Source organism: Scyliorhinus canicula, chromosome 21 (assembly GCF_902713615.1).
Source record: "Scyliorhinus canicula chromosome 21, sScyCan1.1, whole genome shotgun sequence".
Taxonomy (NCBI): domain Eukaryota; kingdom Metazoa; phylum Chordata; class Chondrichthyes; order Carcharhiniformes; family Scyliorhinidae; genus Scyliorhinus; species Scyliorhinus canicula.
Window position 1 is genome coordinate 41,241,393 of NC_052166.1, and position 19,012 is coordinate 41,260,404.

Consider the following 19,012-nt stretch of genomic DNA (forward strand, 5'->3'; position numbering starts at 1 on the left):
GCACATACGGCAACCGTAACAGCACGGATGCACCTTTGTGCGGATGTTTGCAAGATCCCACACCGCTCGAGCCCTGGAATGAGCTAGAGGCATAAAGGTTCAGGATGACCATCACCTTGACAGATACCAGGAGTAGGTGTCCTCCATATCCCCGCGGTGCTATGTGCGTCACCATCTGGCACAGGGAAGGGGGAAGGATACGGTCTCCCTGGTGTGCCAAAGTCAGCAGTGGCACACGGGGTCCGGCAGCTGCTCGATGGACTGGCACCGACTGTATAAAGATGGCCTCTTGCGGCGCCTCCTTCGCATCTCCTCCTCGGCCTGTTGGATGGCCAGCAACTTGAGCCTCACCCACTGGCCCCTGCTCTTCTGGAGCAGGCTACTCTGATGCCTGCGATGGTGGCAAATCCGACTGCCCTGGGCCTGGTCCAGGTTGAAGATATTGTAGTCCGATGCCTGGGCGCATAGGGCAACAATAACAGCGCGGATGCACCATTGTACGGTTGTTTGCAAGATCTCACACAGGTCCCCGCTCAAGCCCTGGAATGAGCTAGAGGCATAAAGGTTCAGAGCGACCATCACGCAGTCTCTCGCGGCCATGCATCCACAACAGCTGCAGCAGCCGTGTAGATAACGAGAATAGCTGGCTGTAGTCCGAAATCCACGGGCTCTGCAGCGGGAGGGGGGGAGAGACAGAGAATGAATGTCAGCAAGATAAGGGACGGGATTCTCCCGTACCCGGCAGTGCGGGGGGTCCCGGCGGGATGGAGTGGCGTGAACCTCTCCGGCATCGGCCCACCCCAAAGGTGCGGAATCCTGCGCACCTTCAGGGGCTAGGCCGGAGTGGTTTGTGCCCCGCCAGCCGGCGTGGAAGGCCTTTGGCCCAACGCCAGCCAGGGCCAAAGGGACTCCGCCAGCCGGCACGAGTCCGCGCATGCGCGGGAGCGTCAGCGGCCGCTGACGTCATCCCCGCACATGGGCATCAGGAGGGGTTCACCGTCGCGCCGGCCATCGCGGAGGCCTACACAGCTGGCGCGTAGGAAAAGAGTGCCCGCCACGGCACAGGCCCGCCCACGGATCGGTGGGCCCCGATCGCGGGCCAGGCCACCTTGGGGGCATCCCCAGAGGCCAGATCGCCCCCGCGTCCCCCCCGAGGACCCCGGAGCCCGCCCGCGCCGCCATGTCCCGCCGGTAAGGGACCTAGTCCAATTTACGCCAGCAGGACCTGCATAGATGAGGGGGACTTCAGCCCATTGTGGGTCGGAGAATCTGGTGGGCTGGCGACTGAGCATGGCCACGCCCATCTCCTTGATGTTACTGCTGGGATATGAAGGTTTCCAGATGGACAGGCTGGGTAGGTTGCCACGTGACCAGAAGTGCTCAGACCATTTGCAGGATACTGTCGGCAGTCTCACCAACCAGAGGTCTGTAAGATGCAGTGTCAGGCAATGGAGAATCCACCCCAATTTATTGGCTGCCAATGGATTCTCAATGAAATTTCCACCCCTAATGTTTGCCAATAAAATTTTGTATAGGAATGAAAATATTTTAAAAGGTAAACTCACAAGTATGGAGATATGATGTAAGGTGTTATGACCGGTTCCTGGAAGAAGTCCCCTAATTTGTTAAATTCCCAGATGGGACACCGATTTTGTTATACTCCCAAGTGAGGAGGAAAGAGCTGGCTCCCCTTCTTTATTCAACCCCTCGGTTGGTTGCAACAAAATTAGTTTAAAAGGAATCCCACCCACTGTGGATACCTTTTCCCCGTCCAAATGTTTTTCTTTCTGAAGGAACCAGGCATTCCTAAGTCAAATAAACGTTTATTAGTCACTAAAGCGTAATGAAAAAGTAATGAAAAACACAATATTCAGAAAGAAAGATCAGAAATGAGATGTTAAGAATGCAAATAAAAGTTATCAAAAGATACAAACCAGTGGCATGGCCATGAGGCATTGATGCTCCACTTTGGAGCAGTTAAGTTAGGTGCTTCTGGTAGAGCTGACTATTGACAGTTTTGCCATTAGTTGGATACACTTGTCCAATTTCCTTTTGATTGCTGAGCCTTGCATCCAGGAACAGAGAGACCTCCAGCAACTACATGAGTGGTGTTCCTTGTTTCTGTGTCCTTCACACACTGGCACAGCAGCACATACAGATAAGGCCTGAATAGGCTTTTTCACCCATTTCCCTATGTAATCCTGAAAGGGAAGCCTTGTTCCCCAGAGTCCATTCTTTTTCTGGTGTTAGACCACTTCACACCTTTTGAAACATGAATCAACAGGAGATGGATTTTTGGATATTGTCTGAGATGTGGCTATCAGTGTCTATAGTTTCTGCAACCACAGGTAATCAAAGTTCTGTCTTTTGCATTTCATCTCTTCCTTTCAAGTGTCTCTGTCTGAAGCAGGCCTTGACACCTTTTTAGGTGTGACACTCGATGTTCTCTCAAAGTAGGTCTGTCAAATATAATCCACAATAGAATTTTCCAGAAAATGGTCACTATTATCAGCTACATTTTGCTCAGTGTCTTTACTTGTATGTCTTTATAAAAACACACGTCTTCCTTCAAAAGTTCAAATTGCCCGCAGGTCTTGGTCCGCTGTCACAGCAAATAGAATAACTGAGTACTCCTTTGAAATATTAGCATTTCACTTACATTTTCCCATTTAGTTCAGTAGGATTATTAACGTGTGGCTGGTGCTAATTCCATCTATTTTTGTGCTTAGACCTATTAGCAGAACACCTTCATGAAATACGAAGTTTAAGGCAACACTTGGAAGAATCTATTACAAATAATGACAGATTAAGACAACAACTGGAACGTCGACTTGCTGAAGCTGAACATGATCCAGGTGAGCATTACAGTTCCACTGGGATCAGTAACTTCAGTCTGGATTGGATTAGTGTTTTCAATGGCCAAAAGAAAGCCAATTGTAAACATGGACAGCAGAGCAAAAATGTATGTTTTGTCTTCTAAAATGCAGCATAGTGTTGAGGTCAATTTTTCTATCGCCAGCCTTTGTATATCCTATACGAAATTGCTTTGCTTTGCCTCAGACTCAGTTTATCACAAAGTTTCCTGCAATTTGGCATGTATCAGTACTAAACTAACAATATGAAAGTGTTACAAATATGAGTTTGAAAAATAAGTTTGACAGTGTTGATCTGTACTCTATTGTTTTGGCAATTTGTGTCATTGGAGCCAATTTACAGAGATATTGTTCGGGATACACCCCAATCGGCGAATTGGCCCGGCGCCAAGAATGGCACGAACCACTCCGTCGTCGGGCCAACCAGGAGTTGCGGAATTCTCCGCACTTCCGGGGGCTAGGCTGGCGCCTGAGGGGTTGGCGCCATGCCAGCCGGCGCCGAAGGGACTGCGCCAATTAACGCATGCGCAGAACCACCGGCGTGGTTTAGCGCATGCACAGACCGGCCGACGTAATCTTGCGCAGGGGAGGGTCTTCTCCACGCCGGCCATGGCAGAGCCCTACAGGGGCTGGCGCAGAAGGAAGGAGTGCCCCCACGGCACAAGCCCGCCCGCAGATCGGTGTGCCCCGATCGCGGGCCAGGCCACCATGTCCCCGCCCCCCCCACCGAGGACCACACCAGCCGGCCTACCAGCCAGCTCCCGCCGTGTGGGACCATATCCAATCCACAGCGGCGGGATTGGCCAGAAACCGACGGCTCCTCGGCCCATCGAGGCCCGGGAATTGCGGGGGGGGGGGTTGCCATTGGTCCCCGACCAGCGTGGCGTGATCCCCGCCCCCACCCGAAAACTGGCGTCGGAGAGAATGCGGTAGCCGGCGGCGGGGCGGGATTCGCACTGCCCTCCGGGGATTCTCCGACCCAGCGGGGGGGTTAGAGAATCCCGCCCATTACATTTTTTAAATCTCAGTTTAAAATTATAGACACTAGCAACTAGCGATGGAAATTCATATATACACACTGGAAATTCATGTATACACAAATTATCAGCAGTACGAATAAAACTGTGCTTGCACCGTCAGCTTCCACAAATATTTTTATCCACGGCGCAGAAGAACACGGTCACCTGGCAGATGAGATTCATTACCTGAAAGAACAAAACAAAGCTTTAAAGGAGCAACTGACAAGAAGCTCCAAAGGTGGGTGTTAATGTTCATGTTAAACGACTATGTCCAAAATCGATTAAGAAAGTGAGTGGGACTTGGTGCATGTGTCTCATTCATTCAACCTGTAAGCCCAAATGGAATATTATCCATATGGAGGAAATTACTGTGCAGTGCCCCTTGTTTCACATTGTGCAGAAGACGTGCATGGCGGGTAATCGACCTCCACCCATTAGTTTAAGGCCTTTTTTTAAATTTGTGCTCAATTTCTTCTCTAGCTGTCAGCAATTGTACATGGACACAGTTGAATTCAAACTTATTAGTGATATTGACTGTTGCTGCTTAAATTTCACTTTTCCAGCCAGCTGTCTTCTAATCGCAGAACTGGTGGCATGGTAGGACAGTGGGTAGCACAGTTGCTTCACAGCTCCAGGGTCCCAGATTCGATTCCCGGCTTGGTCGCTATCTGTGCGGAGTCTGCACGTTCTCCCCGTGTCTGCGTGGGGTTCCTCCGGGTGCTCCGGTTGCCTCCTAAAGTCCCAAAAGACGTGCTATTAGGTGAATTGGATATTCTAAATTCTCCCTCTGTCAACCCAAACAAGCGCCAGAATGTGGCGACTAGGGGCTTTTCACCATAACTAAATTGCAGTGTTAATGTAAGCCTACTCGTGACAATAAAGATTATATTAATACTCCTTCACTCCCACATCTTCACAAATGTACACAGATTTCAAGCAGAACACCCCCTCTGAAACCCAGTGGCAGATGCCACTCAATTTCTCTCCTGTGGATTTATCTTCAAATACCCCCTCAGATGATTGTCATACGAGTGCTTCCAAATTCCACTCTCAAAAAGATATACTTTTAAATTTTCTTTTAAACCAGGATTTCTCTCAGCTGTTTTAGCAAGGATCCACCTCCAGGTTTCCCAATTCTCCTTTAAGCATTGTTTGTATTGTATTGCCACAGCATCCAAAGTTCGACACAAAAATTCAAATATTCCGTCCCCAACATAATACTGTCGTATCCAAAGGCTGGAAATAAGGACACTGAACCTGTGATTGCTTCTGATCTCTGGCTTTTCTCTAGCCAATTTCACCCAATCAGCAATTTCCAGGTCTGCCTTTAAATTCAATGAATTGTACCCTTCTCAAATTCCGGTTCCTCTTTGTTCCTTTGACTTCTAACTTCCTGGAGCTTCCTTTTTCCCTAGTTTCTAGTACTAATGGTCCATGCTTTCTTGCTCATTACTCCATTGTATGGATTTCCTACTTCTGGAAGAGCTGAAAGCTGTTCATTCCCTGGCTTCCTAGCTCCAACTGTCCGGATCCAGTTAAACACTAAAACTCAAAAGGCCCTCGCCCTTAAAGTGGCCCGTGGTTGCTAAGCAACATTGAATTCTTTCCCTAAACTTGTTTACGTTTCCTTTCGAAACCCTCAGCACATTAGAAACAAAGTTTGAACTGAAACCACAAACCCCCATACATGCCAACACCTTTGTTTAACATAAATCTAACTACCTCCGACACAAACTGCTATTTCTGGCTTGTTATTCCGTGTCATAACAAATTTCTGCCTTTTTTTTTATCCTAATTTTTGTGCTGTTGATGATCATTTTTAAGTTTGATAGTGAGAGGGGCAGCACGGTAGCATGGTGGTTAGCATAAATGCTTCATAGCTCCAGCGTCCCAGGTTCGATTCCCAGCTGGGTCACTGTCTGTGCGGAGTCTGCACGTCCTCCCCGTGTGTGCGTGGGTTTCCTCCGGGTGCTCCGGTTTCCTCCCACAGTCCAAAGATGTGCGGGTTAGGTGGATTGGCCATGCTAAATTGCCCATAGTGTCCTAAAAAAAAGTAAGGTTAAGGGGGGTGTTGTTGGGTTACGGGTATAGGGTGGATACGTGGGTTTGAGTAGGGTGATCATTGCTCGGCACAACATCGAGGGCCGAAGGGCCTGTTCTGGGCTGTACTGTTCTATGGTGGCGCAGTGATTAGCACTGCTGCATCAAGGCTCCGAGGTCCCAGGTTCGATCCCGGCTCTAGGTCACTGTCCGTGTGGAGTTTGCACATTCGCCCTGTGTTTGTGTGGGTTTCGCCCCCACAACTCAAAGATGTGCAGGGTAGGTGGATTGGCCATGCTAAATTGCCCCTTAATTGGAAAAAAGTGAATTGGGTACTTTAAATTTAAATGCTGGAAATACTTGGGTCCGGCATCATATGTGGTGAAAAACAGTTAACACTTCAGGTAAAAGGATCATTTCTTCATTAGCAAAAATCCAGCCTTAACTCACTGTTCCTGCATAATTATAGTCATTGTTACTTTTTATTTCAAATTTATGGAAAGGTTAATGTTTCACTGAATACATAAAAACTGGTAGAGAAAGCTAATATTCTTTAAATGCTCTGCAGATAAACAGAGAGAAAATGAGAAACTGAAGGAATCTCTTTCGAAGAAGAGTGCCACCAATGAACGCCTGCATAGTGAGTGTGAACGTGTAAGGAGGGAAAATAGTCGATTGCAAACTAAAGTCACTACTGCTCATGAAGAAAGCAGAAGGCTGAAAGATGAGCTGCACTGCAGTCACGATGAAATCAACAGGTAATGGTGTTTCGACACCCAAGACGGGTAACTCGGGTCAGAAAACTTCTCAAGTCACCAGACTGTCCTGGGTGAAAAGTACCCCGAATCGAAAGATTTTTATTTCCATTGAACCTGGGACCCTGGAGCTGTGAAGCAACAGTGCTAACCACTGTGCTACTGTGTCGCTATCTCAGCAGCCACTTCACTTCAGACCATAGTATGAACACCCTTGTAATGAAGTCCAAAGGATCTGGGGACTTGTCAGTTTTTAGTTCCAATAAGTTTGACTAGGGTGCTCTTTCCAAGGTCAGGTGTAGACTCTATGGGCCAAATGGCCTCCTTCTGCACTGTAGGGATTCTATGATCTATAATTTTCTCCGTGCCTTTTCCCTGGTGATTGTAATTCCTCCCTCCTTTACCCGTCTTGATTTACAAGCATTTCTGAGATGTTATTTGTGCCTTCTACGGTGAAGACAGACACAAGGGGCTGGATTCTCTGCCGTCGGGATGCTCCATTTTGCCGACAGCAGGGGGGTTTTCCGACGGCGTGGGGCTGCCCCACAATGGGAAAACCCATTGGCCAGCTGGCAAAACGGAGCATCCCACTGGCATGCTGAACCAGAAATATGGCATGGCGGAACAGAGAATCCAACCCAAAATATCGTTGGATTCATCACCATTTCATTATTTTCCATTATCAATTCCCCAGACTCACACTCTGGAGGACCAACACTCACTTTAGTTACTTTTTTCCTTTTTGTTATATAAACTTAGAGTGCCCAATTCATTTTTCCAATTAAGGGGCAATTTAGCGTGACCAATCCACGTACGCTGCACATCTTTGGGTTCTTGGGGCGAAACCCATGCAAACACTGGGAGAATGTACAAATTCCACATGTACAGTGACCCAGAGCCAGAATCGAACCCGGGATCTCAACGCCGTGAGGCAGCCATTCTAACAACTGCGCCACCGTGTTGCCCTTTTCTCCTTTTTAAATACTCAGAGAAACTCTTGCTATCTGTTTTTATTTTTCAAGCTAAATTTCTCTACTGCTTTTATTTTTCCTTTTTTTTTAGCCATTCTGACCAATCTTTGACCTGCCACTGTTCTTTGCGGAATTGTATGCTTTTTCTTTCAATCTGATTCTTTCTTTAACTTTCTCAGTGAGCATGTCCTTCTCCTACGGCCTTTCTTACTGGAATATATCTTTGCTGAGTGGTCATATTTCCTTGCGTGTCTGCCACTGCATCTCTACTAATCTATCCCTTGACATAATTTCTGAACTCACTTCAGTCAGTTCTGTCTTCATACCCTTATAATTGCCTTTATTTAAGTTTAAAATACAAGTCTTAGACCCACTCTTCTCTCCCTCAAATTGAACACTACCTAGTTAACCCTGTCTTCTTGCACGTTACACGATCTAGAATAGTCTGCTTTTTAGTTGATTCTAGAAAGTGCTGCTCTAAGAAACTACTCTGAAAACACTCTTATTAACTCATCTTTCAGGCTACCTTTGCCGGTCTGATTTGTCCAAACTATACAAAGATTAAAATCATCCATGATCATTGCCATATATTTCCTAAAAGTCCGATTATTTTTTCGTAGAAGACCTGCCTCCGTTCTCTGGGACTTCATCCCAGTTGTTTTAGGACATTATACGCTCACTAGCCGTCGGCCCTCCACCCCTCCCCACCATTCCTCATGCCCTCCAAGAAAAATCCATAGCCACTCACTTAATATCCATCCTGGGCAGACCTCAGAAGCCATGTGGAGATGAAACAAAATACATTTGCAAAATCCAATGCAGCCCTCATTATACAGACTAGATAGTAATAAAAACTCCCATTGGCAAAAGCATCAAAGCTTTTAAATCTCTTCAAATAGTTAATCTGCTATTTAAAAAAACAAACTTCTACTCGCACTCTGAACCTTTAATAGCTGTTGTTCAAACTGTGAATTCAGAAAACCCTGCTGATGTTCATAATCTATAGCCCTTCCGGAAATTGTAACAAAGAACTCTATTAAAACCGCTTGAACCGATGTTACACAAGCTGGCCTGTCAATCAAAGTAGCACAGAAGAGTTTTTTGTTTAGCTACAGCCAGTTATCTAACAGTTTAGAGTGGGGATTTGAAATCCTTCAGATCATGAACATTGACCAGAACCTATCCACCCTTTGAGAACATTAAGTCTACTCCATAATGTTGTGATTTACACAACCTGGTTTAAAGCCCTTGCAACAGCCAAAATGGGATCTGTTTGAACTCAGCACTAAGCTCAGATAGCCCGACTCAGTTTGGGATTCCCATCTGTGTGAATCACGCCCAGAGGCCTTTTCCCTACTGGCAAAAATGGGCTATCAAAAAAGGGGACAGGACTTCTGCATCCAGGTCCTGCCCAGAGATCCATGGAGTCTTCCTAACTCTGCAAAAAAAATTGCCCCCTGTGTTAAGATGTGTATGTGTTTAAAGAAGTAGTTTAAAAATGTGGATGTGGACAATCCAAACCAAACATATAAATCCTACAGGATCAACCTTGTCAAACATCAAGAAAATTGCCCTGAAATGTGAGTCGAACGAAAATGCTTTCTTGGAATTATACCTGGGTTATTTCAGGTTTACTCTGGCAGCTCCATAATACATATTTTGGAATTCAAAATAAGCTTCCTAAAGCAGCAACCAAATTTAAGAGGAAGTTGGAAAGGATGGTGTGCTGTGAAGACTTTATTTTAAAAATGTCGACAAAAACCAGCTTAACTTTTTTTTCAGACTGCAGCAAGAGCTTAGTTTACAACGTCAGCTGTTCACCGAGAACCAGCAGCTACTGCAGTCATTACGAATGGAACTTCGAGTCTATGAGCAGCTTGAGGAGGGAAAAGCAGGTATTTATGCACTTAATAATGAAAAGTTAAAATTCTCCACCCATCCCCATCCCATCTTTCAATTTAAGAACAGGGGTGGCATTCTCCCCTACCCGGCGTGACGGAGGGTCCCGGCGTAGAGGAGTGGCGCCAACCACTCAGGGGTCGGGCCTCCCCAAAGGTGGGGAATTCTCCCCACCTTTGGGGGCCAGCCCCGCGCCGGAGCGGTTGGCACCAGAAGACTGGAGCAAAAAACCGGCGCCCCCGGCAGCGGGGCTGGCCGAAAGGCTTTCGCCGGTCGGCGCATGCGCGATGTGGGGTTCTCTTACGCTTCCGCCATAGCGGAGGCCGTGGCAGCCGCGGAGGAGAAATAGTGCACCCAGGGCACTGGCCCGGAGTCTGAGCGGGGGGCCCCGATCGCAGGCCAGGCCACCTGGAGTGCCAGCAGTTTTTCTCATTGTTCAAAGACCTGCCTTTCCATTGTATATTCAGGACATCGATGGTCACGATGAAAGAAAACATTTTAAAGGAACCTCTGTTGGGAGGGCTGAGAGTACACAATTTTTCGATCGCCCCCCCAGGATCACGGGGCCCGCTCGCGCCGCTGATCCCGCCATTCCAGAGGTGGTTTAAACCCCGGCGGCGGGAGAGGCCTCCCAGCGGCGGGACTTCGGCCCATCCGGGCTGGAGAATCACCGCAGGGGCCTCTCCAATCGGAGTGGCGAGATTCCCGCCACCGCCACTTCCCGGGTGGCGGAGAATCTCTGCCACGGCGGGGGCGGGATTTTCGGCGGCCCCAGGCGATTCTCCAACCCTGCTGGGGGTCGGAGAATCCAGCCCAGGTGTGAAACAGTTAAAACAAAGCTCCTGATGCTGAACACAAATACCTGCCTCATAAACTGGCCAACATTCAATTGAAGTGATTTAAAATGTGGAACTTAAAAAGGGGACTTACTGTATGTAAATATCTTTTCACACACACATATATATATATATATATATATATATTAATTTGTCAATGTTAATTGAACTCCAAAATTCATTACCAGCTTGAAATCTACACCAGTGTTTCTTACTATCAAAGCTTTTTATCTGTATTCATTTTAGAGTTTTCCAGAGACTTGACTGTACATTTTATTGTTTGTCTGTCTAGGGATGATGTTTAAGAAGTGGCAGACTGTAAGTTCTTTCTTGTGCATAATTGGAATGAAATTTAAGTTGAAAAACAACTTTCTTTATTCTATAATCTCTAGGAACTATTGTAATCTCTCATTTCATGCAGTAAAGTTAAAATTTACTTGATCGTTTAGTCAGAGTGGACAAGATCAGGAAAATCTAATTACATCAGGATAAGACCCTGTGGAGGAGAAAAATTATTTGTCTTCAAGAGTGTTTTGTATTTTCAGAGAAGAAATTGAATCATTTATTTTATTTATCCTAAGCACCTCCCATTTATTTGCACAGCTTTAAATATTCAGACTGCAAAGGATAGCATTTGACATGAATGTAATACGACAATAGCCATTACAGAAGTCTTGTTCCCCAATCCTGCAGAGCCTGCAAAACAGATGAGCCATGCGTCAGTGAAAAATTTTCAAGGATCCATTGATTTGAATGAACTCTTGACAGCGATTCACTGCCTACGCATTCAGTTGGAGAGAAGCATTCAGACAAACTCTGCTTTACGTCAGAAGCTCGAAGAACAACTTCAACAAGGACAATTCAAAAATGAAGGCATTCCTTCCACTATTAATATAAACTACCTCTTGGCAAGAGAGCAGAGGCATTCTGGAAACTGGCGTTTGTTTCAAGGTGAACAATTATACTAAATTCCCTCGTGTAAGAAGACACATATGTAAAGATTTTTTTTTTTTTTGCAGGCATTGGATCTTATGAATAATTGAGTTGCAATTTAGGTCAGCAGCACAGATGGAATCTAAGTTATATTGAATAAAAAGCTATGATGCTATTTGTGATATCAAAAATTGGATGAAGTAGTTTAAAACCTTTTTTTACATTTTCTCCAAAACTACACTTACTTCTTTGGGTATTGAGAGCCAAATATCCAGTGTGGACCTAGATTTACATACAGGCTATACTGGGTAGGGGCAGGTGGCTCCCCTCCTTGAAGGTCATTTGTGTGACCCAGTTTGTTTATTATGACAAAATTAATTTTTATGGTCATTTTTTTTTAGTACCAACCAATAATTAGAAGGTTTTATTGAAGTCAGTTTCGCAATTTGTCTTTGTGTGATTTGAACTCTTAATATCTGGGATACGTGTTCAAGTACTAAAGCCATTAAGTAGTTTGTAGATTGGTGTTACTCAAGCTTATGACAGTGAAAACGTAACTTGTTGCTATATAGTAAGAAGTCTTACAACACAGGTTAAAGTCCAGCTGCACTCCGAAAGCTAGTGATTCAAAACAAACCTGTTGGACTTTAACCTGGTGTTGTAAGACTTCTTACTGTGCCCACCCCAGTCCAACGCCGGCATCTACACATCATTGTTGCTGTATGACTTGGGTTTAAAACGTTCAGTGTTTCAATCTCCTTTTCTAATTTTGTTGGAAAATTCAATTGTTTCAAAACGTTGTGCTGAATTTGCCCCAGCAAGAATGAATGAATGAAAACCGCTTATTGTCACGAGTAGGCTTCAATGAAGTTACTGTGAAAAGCCCCTAGTTGCCACATTCCAGCGCCTATTCGGGGAGGCTGGGGTAGGGAGGTAGGCCGACTGACAATATGGAGGGGAAGGGGTTGATATCTTCCAGCTGACATCCTGTTGCCAATGGCGAGAATCTCATCGGCGCAACCACCCACCGGGCAGTCAGTTGAGGAGATGTAATTGTCCAATTAGGGACCACTTCCAGCGGCCTGTAAGCATTTTAACCATGTCAGGAGGGCCCACAACTGTGGGGAAAGACCCTCGGGTAACCTCTAACGGCCTCTCAGTAGGCTCCTGGGGCAGGGGAGGGAGTGGTGGGACCTACTTGATGGCCTCTCCATGATGTAAGGAGGGGCGACGCCCAAGGAGCTGTTGCCAGAATAACATCTCCCCCACCTGACCACATGGTCCCAGCTTCCTCAAAAAAACACTCATCTTCAAGGGCACCTCAATTAAATTTGGAACAATATTGCCTGGGAAGTAACATATATCATTTAAAAACACAGTTTAATTTCTAAATTGTTCATCTCTTCTCAAGCCTGTTGCATTTGTTTCTCTAAATTTAAAATATGTTCAAAGTTCAGGGTTTGAATATCTGATTGATCAAGTTTATCTAAAATGTCAATTTCCACTGAAAACTAATTTGTATTTCAAATTTTGTAGAAATAGAGTTTACCATTTAATTGCTTGCATAGAATAAATCAATGGAACTTTTTACAACAGTATCAAATGTTATGCATTAATACATCTTTGGTGTCTAGTAATTCCTTAGATTGCCCCAATGATGCTGCCTTCATGCTGCCATTGTATTTTTGTGCTAATCTTTGACAGACTCTGAAGCTGACACGTCTGTTTCTGCCGACGGTGGAAAAGAAAATTTTGAATCTCATAGATTTCCAACACCACCAAAATCTGCCAATATTCCAGCAGATGTCAATGTTGCTGATGGATCCATGTTCAAAATCCCAGGTACGTAGTACTCATAAGCAGTGTTCTCTTTAGTTTTCATAGTGCGATGAAGTTGTGAAAAGAACTTTCTTTAACACTGCCAAGGAACAAAATTCAGGATATTAGTGCAACTTGCATGCTTGTTGCTATTGCTTAACATTTTGAAATTAGGTTAATATGTCGGTGCTAACTTTGGACTGCTTAGGACTATATTTCACCAGACCAATTTTAGCTCCAGTTCTAGAGGCTTTTGCTAATTAACTTGCTAGTCACGTTTCCCAATTTAGTTTCTTGTCACTTTTGGCTTTCCACTGATGTCCATTTGCTCAGGACAAATGCAAAGAACATTGACAACAAAATTCACAGCTATGTTCTGTCGAAGAATTAAGCAGTTCTTTTGTTTAAGTTTGTGCAATCATTCTAGCTGTGCAGATGCTGAAGCCAAGGCAGAGAGACCCCACTTGGTGACATTTAAAATAAACTTTGTTATGCCGAGCGGTAATTGGATAAAATTGTCTTTACTCTTTATCTTCTTCTCTTGTGCTTGCCATAAAAACGCATTCAGCAAGTGGATATAGGGTATAGTTCAGGAAAGAAGGAAAACAGTGGAATTCTGTATGAAACCTGTACAAAAGATGAGAGCCAAAGAATATGATAATGCATGGAAGTATTTTTTTTCAACTGAGTAGTTTTGTTTCTCTGTATCCATATTTTGCCCCTGAAATTATATTTTAAAATATATAGAAATACCTGAATTATTGAACTAGTGATGTTTATTTTAATCCATAATCTTTAACTTGCATCCAATGTAGGAATCAAAGCAATGCCAAAAGATGAGATTGATGGTTCCTCACATTACAGTGACAGTTCCGTAGAAAATCCAACACACAAACCTTTCAGACACATGCTAGCGCATCGGATGTGGGCAGACAAAAATGGGCAGCATGTGCTTGGGCTACTAGAAAATTATAATGCACTTCGCAAGCAAATCTCCGAAGGCCAGTCGCTGCTTCGTGTAATGCATACACATCTAGGCGGTGTTGCTGCTGGTCAGAGTACTGGTACAAAGGTAAAGCCTGTTTTCTTTTTGATTACGGTTTCATGATTTAGCAGTGCACACTTGTGTGTTTCACAGATTTGATTTCAGGAATTACAGCTCGATTACTCCACCAGATTTGTTGGTCGCTTTTAATACTCACCCTGTTGGGAAGGTTTTTTTCATTCATTCAAGGGATGTAGTTCAAGGGGTCACAGGTTCGGTTCCCGGCTGGGTCACTGTCTGTGCGGAGTCTGCACGTCCTCCCCGTGTGTGCGTGGGTTTCCTCCGGGTGCTCCGGTTTCCTCCCATGCTAAATTAGCATGGCCAATCCCATGATTGGCCATGCTAAATTGCCCGTAGTATCCTAAAAAGTAAGGTTAAGGGGGGGTGGGGTTGTTGGGTTACAGGTATAGGATGGATACGTGGGTTTGAGTAGGGTGATCATTGCTCGGCACAACATCGAGGGCCGAAGGGCCTGTTCTGTGCTGTACTGTTCTATGTGGGTTTCACTGGCTAGGCCAGAATTCGATGCCCATCCCTATTTGCCCTTGGGAAGGTGATGGAGCTGCCTTTTTGAAATACTGCAGACTGTGTGGTGTAGATACACCACAGTGCTGTTCTAGAGGGAGTTCCAGGATTTTGACCCCAAGACATCAAAGTCAGGATGGTGTTTGTGCCTTGGAGGAAAGCTTGCAGGTGTTGGTGTTCTGCTACTCTTGTCCTTCTAGATTGTTGTGGCCATGGATTTGGAAAGTGCTGCCTCAGGAGTTATTTAAGAACATAAGAATTGGAGCAGGAGTAGACCACACGGCCCTTCGAGCCTGTTCTGCTTTCAACAAGATCATGGTTGATCTTGCCGCCATCTTCCCCCAGTCCCCATCTCCTAGCTGGTCGAGGGTCGGGGGGGTTTTGAATCGGGTGGATGGATACAAGTTAGGAACCCCACTGCTTCCCCAATTTCAATGGGATGGAATAGCTCATGGACGCTCATTGAGAGCCTTGAGTAAGCAATTAATGCTACATCAGGGCCTCATCCAGCCGCCACCGATATTCAGCTAGCACCAAACAGAGGAGTCACCATGTGGAAGACCGCCCTCGAAACCATGTCAGGTTTGCTTGTGCGCTTCCAGAGAGGGGAGGTCCCTCATTCAAAGGCACAGTGCCCAATTGAGAGACCTGGAATTGGCATATCCTTCCGAACTCCCCCATAGAGCCAGCAATCTTTCCTTCACAACCCCCACACTCCCCTCGCTCACCTGTGGTATGGGTCCCTTGTCAATCCTAGATCTCTGGTGGATGTACTACTGTCAGCAACCACTGCTACTGACGGACAGTGTAGAGCTCAACAGCTCTCAGTAGGCAGGATTTCTACCCTTGGGGTCCTAGATCCCAGGGAAGGCCGACGGGCAGGATATCGGCGGGTCCTAAATCCCAGGAAAGGCCTAACGGGCAGGATTTCAATCCTCGAGGTCCTAAATCCCAGGGGAGGCCAGATACTGGCCAGTTAAGTGCCTTATGGGCATTTAATTCCTGCGAATCTTACCCAGCAGGGGCAACTTGCAGCTCCCACTTCTTTGACAGCCGACCGGCCAGACCCCCGTTAAATTCTGACCTGTGTGTGGAAAGTATGCTCTGCAACTCCATAACAGTCCAATGTTTGAGAAGTTGAGAAATCAATCAAGTTTTATCTAATGATGTGCCTGGGATGTTTTGATATAGTAAAGGAAAAAAATGAAACCAAATTATTGTTTTGAAAATATGTTGGAGTGACATAATTCAAATTTATTGACTTTTCGTAGACCCTCAATATATTACCTTCACTTGTTTAAAATATAAATAGTACTGAAGTACCCGTGCTTCAGAACTTGCCACACTCCTGCTCCAATACAGCACCAGCATCTACCTGGCAATGTGCAAAATTGCCCAGTTATATCCTGTACATGAAAAGAAGGACAAATCCAAGCTATCCACTTATTGCCCTATCAGCTGAGTGATTGAAGGAGTCATCAACAAATAGCCTGTTCAGTTTTGATTCTGCCAGTGTCACTCCACTCCTGAACTTGGATCCAGCCTTGATACAAACATAGACAAAAGAGTTGAACTCAAAAGGTGATGTGAGAGTGACTGCTCTTGCCATCAAGGCAGCATTTGACTGAGTGTAATGTCAAGGAAGCCTGGGAGAAAAAAAAGTCACTTTGGTTTTGACTCGTTGCATACAGATATCACTAATATCATGGTTTTATTCTGATGTCACCAGTGTCCAAAATTGTCTGGAACAATGGTGGTGCAAAAATTGATTTTCCTGTTGAATTTCCAATAGTTTGAAATATTTGGTTATTTTTATCATTTTCTGATTCATTTAAAATAATGAAATATTTTAGAATGCTCATTGGGGTAGGAATGTTCTCTGCTTCACCTGTCCACATCTCCACATGCCCCTACAGTCTACACTTTTCCTGACCAAGAGTATTTGCTTCCAATATCTTCACTAATGCCATTTTGTATCTCGCTGTCAGGAGCTGAATGAAATGGCGCCAGTAACTGCGTCCATCTCCGGCCTCTTTCACCACCTCCCACTAAATTATTTTATTTAATTTTTACATATTGATGACTTTTTAGGAAAGTAGAAACAGAAAATGGCGGAAATATTCAGGTCTGACTAGAACTGGGAAAAGTTAGAAATGTTATAGATTTTGAATAAGTGAAAGGGGTCAGGATGGGCGGTTTTGTGATCGGGTGGAGGACAGGAGAGATTAAATGAAAAAATATTTCATGGTGCAAGGTCTAAGGGCCAAGGAAAGAAACAAAAGATGTGTCCTGAAGAGGTATGAATGGAAGGATCCTGATTGAAACCGTCCAAATGCAAAGTGAAGGAAATAAGAGAAACATGAGGGAAAGAGAACAAACTGGCAAAGAAACATGAAACAAAATTGGGGCAGAGAATATGACCGACAATTGTTCAACTCCAATGTTGAGTCCAGAACACGTGTTGAAAGATAATGTGCTTGAAATTTGGTTCAGCTTCATTGGAACTTTGTTGCAGGTCAAGGACAGCGAGGCCAGAGTGGGAGCAAGGTTGAGAATTTTTAAAAATGATAGGCAGCTGGAAGTTTGGAGTCACTCTTGCAGACCGAATGGAAGTGTTAATTTTGCCTTTTACTTACCACAGCAGTATGGCCGAAATTGCAAAAGTCACTTTTTGGAAGTGGTGCTCACAACGTTTTACTGCCATGGCCTCTTGCATTATGCTGGAACATGCTGTTGCACCATGGACAAGCTGGGCCAAAGGGCCTGTTTCCATGCTGTAAACATCTATGACTATATCTACCCACCAGGAAAGATAGACGCTTGCCTTTTCGCTGCTCTGCTCCTTGGAAGTTTTTTTTTTAATTTTTTGATAAAGGGGAGTGTAATTCACTTGTCGTTTTCGTTCTGCTCCAGATGTCAGGCGAATGTTTCTTAAAGGACTTATCCTCAACTGTAATAACCATGGAACAAGTGCTGGACGAAGCAGAACACTTGCTAAAACCATTCTGGAGGGTATCTTTACCCATCTCTGCTGCCAGCTATAGTCATCATACACAGGTACAAAGAGCACAGTTATCTGATTACAAAAATGCCTTTTTAAATTTCTTTTAGTTCAGGCCTTGAAACAAATACTTTTCATGACATAAGATTGTTTAGCTACGGTGCTGTGATATTGAATTATAGAAACTTACAACACAGAGGGAGGCCTTATATTGAATTTGAAGCCGAAGCTAACGACCGCCATAGGTTTGTAATTGGATGTAACTGAGGTCCAATAGTGAAAGCACTATTTTTTGTTCTATTTTGGCCAAGTACCTGACTGTTTGGCAGATGAATGGTTAGGTACTAAGCCACGTGGATCAAAAAGGTAGCAGGTTTTAATTCGTAGGCAGCACGGTAGCATGGTGGTTAGCATAAATGCTTCACAGCTCCAGGGTCCCAGGTTCGATTCCCGGTTGGGTCACTGTCTGTGCGGAGTCTGCACGTCCTCCCCGTGTGTGCGTGGGTTTCCTCCGGGTGCTCCGGTTTCCTCCCACAGTCCAAAGATGTGCGGGTTAGGTGGATTGGCCATGCTAAATTGCCCGTAGTGTCCGAAAAAGTAAGGTTAAGGAGGGGGGTTGTTGGGTTACGGGTATAGGGTGGATACGTGGGTTTGAGTAGGGTGATCATTGCTCGGCACAACATCGAGGATCGAAGGGCCTGTTCTGTGCTGTACTGTTCTATGTTCTATATGTTGTATGTAAACTGAACCTCTGCTGCATAGTACTGGGAACAGTATAATTTACCTGTTCCATTGAATCATACAGCATAGTAGGGGGGTCATTCATACAACTGTCTGAGTCAGTTCTTTGAAAAAACTATCAATTAGTCCTTTAGTCATGCTCCTTCACCATAGCTAAGAATATATCCAATTCCCTTTTGAATTCCCGAATGTTTCCCAATACTAAAGAGTGAAATAATCAATTAGATCATCTCCCATTAAACTCAAAGGCTAAATGGATTGTACGTGAAGATAAGATTGAGCTCACTGGTGTTCCTTCTGGTTGATTAACCTGTTGACATACCTGGGACAGGATTTTCCGTCCCACCAGCCCTGTTTTCCAGTGCGATATGCCCTGCCGGCAGCATGATTCTCCGTTCCCGCAGCCAGCCAATTGCGTTTCCATTGTGGCCATCCCCACGCCGCCGGGAAACCCGTGCTGCCGGCAAAGCGCAGGATCCCACCGACGGAGAATCCCGCAGCTAGTCTACATTCACAAATGGCAAATAACCAGGGGAACCCAATGTATGCGAGGGGG

The 19,012-nt window shown here is 45.1% G+C and overlaps 1 protein-coding gene across 9 annotated transcripts in view; it reads left to right on the plus strand.

Annotated features, from left to right (window-relative positions):
• Nucleotides 1-19,012, plus strand: part of LOC119955787 (myomegalin-like) — a 160,412-nt gene that overhangs the window by 129,843 nt on the left and 11,557 nt on the right. For all 9 annotated transcript variants that reach the window (XM_038782364.1, XM_038782359.1, XM_038782360.1 and 6 more), the window contains 8 exons: nt 2,730-2,855; nt 4,014-4,130; nt 6,501-6,690; nt 9,441-9,553; nt 11,087-11,344; nt 13,031-13,168; nt 13,960-14,216; nt 17,628-17,771. In XM_038782364.1, the coding sequence (XP_038638292.1) occupies nt 2,730-2,855; nt 4,014-4,130; nt 6,501-6,690; nt 9,441-9,553; nt 11,087-11,344; nt 13,031-13,168; nt 13,960-14,216; nt 17,628-17,771 (1,343 nt within the window). The remainder of the gene's footprint in view (nt 1-2,729; nt 2,856-4,013; nt 4,131-6,500; nt 6,691-9,440; nt 9,554-11,086; nt 11,345-13,030; nt 13,169-13,959; nt 14,217-17,627; nt 17,772-19,012) is intronic.